Raw genomic sequence first — 6786 nt, 5'->3', positions numbered from 1 at the left:
GAATGAAACATCTTAATGAATATCATTCTCCCATCACATCACATTGCAACTCATGAAATATCAACCATCATACATGAGACCACAATGGACACTGGGCCTAAACTACCTGAAAAGGTACATTAAGGTTTTGTGCTAGCACAAATATTTCATACGTAGGTTATTTTGGATAATGCATTAATTTATTATTTTACTGTGACATATTGCAGAGTAACATTTACATTTAAAGCAGCTGTAATGAACAAAACTATTATAGATTTAATAATAACATGCAGGCTAGTTGAACTTTTATTGCACACGGATGAGAGAACCATTTAAATCCGAGAGGTGTGGTATCGATTCGGCTCCAGTCTTGAAAAGCTGCTATAAGTTTTGAAAGCCAGACGTCCGTGTATTTGCTGAGATTAAAGCCCCCAATGTTTTCTGTACGAAAATAAACCCCTAAAGCTTCATAAGACTTCATCTGCCCATCACTATTAGTATTACCAATGTGCAGAAGACTGTGAACTCTTTTTATATCTCACACTTTCATACTTTTTGGCCTGTTTATCTGACATTAAGTATGCTTTTATGTTTATATTATTCAAGAAGAGACACTGCACATTGATGATGCCCATGAGTCCATCATGTAAATGTGAAACATTAAGCCATGGAGGCTAATTTATATCTGCAGTCCCTGGCAGGTTGGTGGCATTTAAGGGAACAAGCAAAAGCACATATAATTAGTAGAACAATGACTGAAGCGATACTCCAGATTGTGTGTGTCTATATATATCTTAACTTCATAAAACTCCAGTGATTAAATATATATTTATAACCACCTTAACTACTGATTCTCTCAGGGAAAGGGTTGCTATGACAAACAGTGTTTAAACTGATCTGTGTCACAGCCATCCATTTGAAATTGAGGTCCAGTATTTTTTTGATCAGGCATCTGACAAATAAGGTCTATTATGTTGTTATGTGTTTGTTTTTAGTAGAAGATGATTGAATAACATATTGAAACATTAATCAGGCGTGTTTTTTATATTTATCTTAGGTAAATGCATTTTTATATTATTCGGAAATTTAAGAAATTATCTTTTGAATAATTGATAGATTAGTCATTGGATTAATCGACTAATCGAAAAAAATAATCGTAAAAATGTCTGTGTATTTCTTTTAATTACCCTAAAGCAAACATTTCATGTGTCCAACTAAAAGTTTGCAATGTAGTGAATGACAATGAATATTTCTATTGCGTCGGCAGAAAACAATCATGTTGAGATTATGTATACTATAAATGTTTAAGTGTAAAGATTGACAACGGTCTACAACGCAGGGTGTTTACTATGTCTCGTACTCTTCCGGTCATCAAGTTTAGCTAGCTAGCTAACGTTAGCTAGGTTAGCTGCTCATTTGACTAAAACCAGCGACCAGTCGCAGTTGCTAGGCAACAGAATAACAATCGGGAAACCTACTTGGTGACGGCATGACCCGCCCTACTCCACCTCTGATTGGTTAGTACTCTTTACCTTCGTTGGTTGGATTGGTTACATTTAGGCATTAGGAGTGCGATTGGTTAGAGTTCAGGGTAAACCAATCAGAAGAGAGTAAGGCGGGTCTTAACGTTGCCCCGTAACAGGAAAAAAAAGTTCACCGGGCAAGCATGACGGAGGACAAGCAAAGCGCAGGTCCGTCCGCGTCAGCTACAGGTGTGTACCGTCCGTCAACTAGTGTCAATTCTCCTGTTGAGGCAGCAATAAACGCGCCATATTGATTTGGTTAGCGGTAGTTGAGCGTTGTTTGCTTGACAGACTTGGAGTTGTAACGGTAACTCTTGGCTCCGCTCCCGGTTCTCCCTCTCCTCTCTCCTCTCTTATCAGAGCCCCTAGTGCCAGACGTCCACAAGAAGATTAAAGCAGCGTTTACAGCGTTTGACTATGAGTCTAACAACAAAGTGGATGTCAGGTGAGCTCCAACTGTTTTACACAGAGAGAGGTGGTGATGTTGTCTCCTGATAAACTCACTCCTCTCAACTCTTTAGGTCACAACTCATAACTTCCAACGCAGTAAATATGAAGATAGAGTTAGCAATATTAGACAATGTCTATTCAACAAAACAGGTTACTGTACGCTTACTTACTTAACTCCATATTTACATTCATCCCATGCTGTTGTAGGTCTTTATGTTCAATAGTGTGGTCTATAGATAACATGGAGTTTGATTCCCAGGGAGATTGGCACCATCATCTATTCCCTGGGGTGCTTCCCCACTCAGGCAGACCTTCATGACATAATAGCTGAGGTGAGAACAGTGCTTACCTATTTTTTGCTCATTGTTTTGGATGAATAAAAGAACCGGTCATCTCATCATGGGAGGGGTATTTACATATATCGGTCACGCGACAATATCTACTGTACCTGGATGTCATTGTATGAAAATGTGCCAACAGGTTTCGACATCAACCGTCGCCCGTGGCCACTTTATCTCCCCTGTAGGCGGCCCTCTGTGGCCACCAAGTTTAATCAGGTCTCTCTTGAGAATAAGAGACTGTTTTCAATCAATATAAATAATTACATGTTTTTTATTCTGTTAATGTTTTTTGCTTTTTCATTTATTGAAGTGTCACAGTTAATGAAGGCTGTGTTAGGTTCCATTAAAATGCCTTGTCTGTTTGTACAGAAGTTTACATTTGGGCTACAAAAATGTAGTGTTTTAAAATAATAGCGCCTATTCCACTATATATATTCGTTTTTTGAAAATTGCATTTATTGTTTTTTTTTTTTGCTGCAATGCAGCTTGATATAAATTGATATTATGATCAGTTTTGTCAGAACATTCTCAGCTTGTTGTTAAAAAGGCCCAAAACTCAGCAACAGTCCTGTTCAGGTTGAGGAGGACCACACTGGATTCATCCCTGTGGACAAGTTCCTCCCAGTCATGACCAAAGTGCTGCTGGAGCACAAGTAAGACATGATCTCTTATCTCTTATACAAACTCTTGCCTGAGGCCGGCCATGTTGTTTTATATATCTACCTGAATTAATTAAGATGCTGAATTTTGAGGTTGAGAAGAAGGGCCGTGTCGTGATGCAAATAGGTGCTTGTGTTGAAGCAAATCATTAAATTATGCTGCAGGACTTTCAGCTAGATGTTACTGTGGGAGCAAGTGAATGACCTGACTCTGGTGAAGGTTTTTTGAGATTGCTTTTATATTTGGTAAATATAATGAGGTAGGTACTTGTAGTGTTTCGCAGAATATCTGTGCGGTGAAAAAGTCTACAAAGGCCACCACTGTGCACGTCTTTTAAAACGGGTTTTAAAGTGTATACTTAGTAATAATGTTTCCACCTCTGGCGACATTTCAGCTTCACATAAAACCGGTGAAAACCTTGGGATCCCTTTTAATAAAATGAGCACAGTGCAGTTCAGTTTTTTTGTGTAAACTGGGCCTGGAAATTCCTAATATATGCTGTGTTAATTCCATCGTGTTTCATCACAGTGTTTTTGTTACATCATGTCAATACCATCTACTACGGTGCTGCCACACTACAGGAACAGACACAAATAGCAATTGTGTGTGTGTGTGTGTGTGTGTGTGTGTGTGTGTGTGTATTAGGTTCCCTCCCATCCCAGAGGACCTGCTGCTTCAGGCCTTTGAGGTGAGATAAACTTCTGTTTCCTCATATTCTATCCCATTCATATCCCAGTGTTGTAGTACCAGTGACTGCACAGCTTCTATACAAATGAAGTAGGAGTTTGAGCCTCTGACTATCACACTGTCACCAGAGTAATATCACAATGTAAGTTACTGATATTTGTGTCTCCAGGTTCTGGACAAAGAAAATAAAGGGTACCTGGAGCTTGAGGAGCTGACAAAGTACATGACGCAGGAAGGTAAAGCAGGAGCTTTCAGTTCTCACCTTGTGATGTTTCACGCGTGTTGAAAAGCAGATCTTTTCATAGATCGGTTTTATGTGTCTAACATTAGTTCCACAAAACAGCCTTTTAATGTGCAAACTTTTCTTCTTCTTTTTCCATCACGGCTGTGTTTAAACCAGGTGAGCTCTTCACTCAGGAGGAGAAGGATGAGATGCTGACGGCACTCGCTGACCATGAGAAGAACCTCGTCTATTACAAAGACTTGATCAGCCAGTTGACCGTTGACCCTGACATCTAGGCAATGTCACAGTGTGTCTGCATAACTGTTGAGAAGTCTGTGTGTGTTTGGCGTTTGTGTTCATGTCTGCAGGTTATTAATGCAGGCTAGTAGTTCTAATATGGTATAATAAATAAATAAATGTTCGTATCTCAATCTTGACCTTGTGTTTACAGAATTGTCTTTCAGTTCAGATTAAATACTATAAGTGCTCAAACTGGCAGAATTTGAAAAAATGTATTAATGCAGGAGAGGTCCTTTATTTAGATCGACCCTACAGTAGTTTCATGCCCCCCCTCCATTTACATATTGTACCCAACCTAATTTATAATTTCGAAATGTCTTATTTCCAGTCAACATCTTATTGGCAGAAGATGTTATTACCCATAACTCCAAGGGGCCGCCTCGGCCATATCAAATCCCAAATTAGAATAATTAAAACAATTCAAAATGTGAAAACAGTGTCTAGCAAATGCCTCTGATGTATAATCTATATAGTATATAATAATGATAAATAAAGGTTCACAGGGGAAGTCCAAAATAACTATCCTTACCAATCTTCTGATATCATTACATTAAGTGTCTGTTTCTGGCCAGGGGCGGGTGGGAGGAATCAACACACTGCTTTTGTTTGTAGTTCACCCAAAGTCAGCACCATGTGAAGCGTCAGTGTTTGGGAATATTTTCTACCTGCTGACCGGGCACAGCAGGGAGTGCTGTTGTCATCCTTATCAGTGAGTCAGGGCTGCGAGCACCTTTTTACACACATGCTATGGTGTGGAGTCATGAAGCGCTGCTCAAGCGCTGATCAATCACAATCCTCACATGTTGTCCTGTAAAGTTTAATTAAATTTTATGAATTTAGGTTTCCACATGGTATCACAGATGTTTGTGTTAACCAAGCAGAAAGCTGGCATGACATCCAACACATAGCAATAGCTATATATGTGTATTTATTTATATATATATATATATATATATATATATGTACAGTGGATACATTAGTAATTGTGTTTCTCCGCCCCTTGCTTTAACTTAATTTTGGTGTTCACAAAATCCCTCAGAAGCATATCTGGTTCTCCAGCTGCTAAATGCTCCACTGTGCTCACCAGCGAGTCTCTGTTGTGTCTGTTTGTTGCTGAGCAGGTAGTGTGCAGAGGGGGTTTTCTAGAGCTTTTTGTACTGAAAACAGCAGCCTCCGGGAAGAAGGTTGCTTGTGAGAGCAGAGCGGCAAACCAGTAAAACAAGTTATGCAGTGAATGATACATGAATCGCTGGCGGTGATCTGCACTCTACAGAGTGCACTTTGTTTTACTTCCGTCATAGGTCAATAAGACTTATCCAGAGGCTAGCTGTCTACCTTCAGTAGACCCAGTATTCACTCTGGGTCACAATGCATCTCTTCTCTCTCTGGGTATAAAGTGCAACTCCATTAGACCTGATCAAGATGCAGATCTTGTAATTATCAATTCATGATTACTAGCTGCTAAGTCCCATTTACAAGATACGGAAGTTATGACTATACGAGAAAACGCCTTCACCGTTCTTTTTTATTTTTGTTTTGGCGAGTGTGTAACTGCTTCTATGTACTGTACCTGTCCTCAAGCTGTGGCTGAGTGTTTTTAGTAGCGCCCTCTGTTAGCCCTGCCCGATCAAATACCTGATTCGAGAACTAGTCCAGAATCTTGTGTCCTCCATATCAAAAGAGTCAACACTACTTTCCACTGTTCAGTTTTTCAAATAGTTCATTTGTGTGAATGCACCAGATTCCACGGCCACTGCTGCTACCAGGTACCTCCTTATGTGCAGTATACTGACAATCATGGCATCATTTTACAATTGGAAATATAACTTATATGGCTAAGGTTGATGTCATTCTTCATTTCCTTTGAAACGCAGTTTATATAAAGAGGAACCATTGTACTCTGAGAAAAGCACAGATTAACACACTTTGTTTCCTTCTCGTTTATCTGAAATCGTACTGGTTTAAACGAAGCGAGTACTGGGTTTCCCCACAGTCTGCAGTTTCTTTTACACACAAGCAGTCAGTGGTGGCAAAGTATTCAGATACTTTTACTAAATAGTAGTAATACTGCAATGTAAAAATGCTCTGTTAAGTATCAAAAGTAAAAGCTCTCCTTAAGAAAAATGCCCCTTTTCATAGAGTTACAGTATTATACACATTATAGAATGAATGCATTATCATTATGAACAGCATTTAAAAGCTGGTCGAGGTGGAATATTTTGTATCATCATCTGTAACTATGAATAACTATGAATGTAAAATGAATGTATATATTATTATATTTTTCTGAAGTACAATATTTATCTTCAAAATACAGTGGAGTATAACAAGGAAGAAGTCAAATATAGCACAAGTACTTTTTAATTGTAGTTCTCCACCCCTGCTTACAGTCTAGATACAGAAATTAATAGAAAACCAGATTATTGTTGACCCCATGTTGACCTTTGCATACACCTAACCCGTAACCCATGAACATGGCTGGTTGGGTTTTAAGGTTTTTACCCTGTTAAAGTATAGTACAGTTTGGAGAGTTGGAACCAGCAGATACAAACTAGTATATACTATTGATACATGGTTCCCCCTACATTTGAATGTGTAATGAGATTATACTGTGTTGGTTCAT

At 38.8% G+C, this 6786-nt stretch overlaps 1 protein-coding gene across 1 annotated transcript; it reads left to right on the top strand.

The window, feature by feature from the left end:
• Positions 1-1600: 1600 nt before the first annotated feature.
• drc8 (dynein regulatory complex subunit 8) lies at positions 1601-4357 on the top strand. Its single transcript, XM_031848247.1, has 7 exons — positions 1601-1691; positions 1863-1947; positions 2212-2284; positions 2870-2946; positions 3599-3641; positions 3810-3876; positions 4041-4357. The coding sequence occupies exons 1-7, from the start codon at positions 1646-1648 to the stop codon at positions 4157-4159; spliced, it is 510 nt and encodes a 169-aa protein (XP_031704107.1). The 5' UTR covers positions 1601-1645; the 3' UTR covers positions 4160-4357.
• The last annotated feature ends 2429 nt before the right edge of the window (positions 4358-6786 follow it).

Source organism: Anarrhichthys ocellatus, unplaced genomic scaffold (assembly GCF_004355925.1).
Source record: "Anarrhichthys ocellatus isolate YVR2014 unplaced genomic scaffold, GSC_Weel_1.0 scaffold8, whole genome shotgun sequence".
NCBI classification, from domain to species: Eukaryota; Metazoa; Chordata; class Actinopteri; order Perciformes; family Anarhichadidae; genus Anarrhichthys; species Anarrhichthys ocellatus.
The sequence above is the reverse complement of the archived record's forward strand: the minus strand, read 5'-3'. Positions and strand labels throughout refer to the sequence as shown.

Excerpts from the sequence above, each read along its gene's own strand:
- drc8 (XM_031848247.1), top strand. The coding sequence starts at position 1,646 with ATGACGGAGGACAAGCAAAGCGCAGGTCCGTCCGCGTCAGCTACAG. Across the intron at positions 1,692-1,862 it reads TCCGTCCGCGTCAGCTACAG|AGCCCCTAGTGCCAGACGTC; the intron begins GTGTGTACCGTC and ends CTCTCTTATCAG. Across the intron at positions 3,877-4,040 it reads AAAGTACATGACGCAGGAAG|GTGAGCTCTTCACTCAGGAG; the intron begins GTAAAGCAGGAG and ends TGTTTAAACCAG.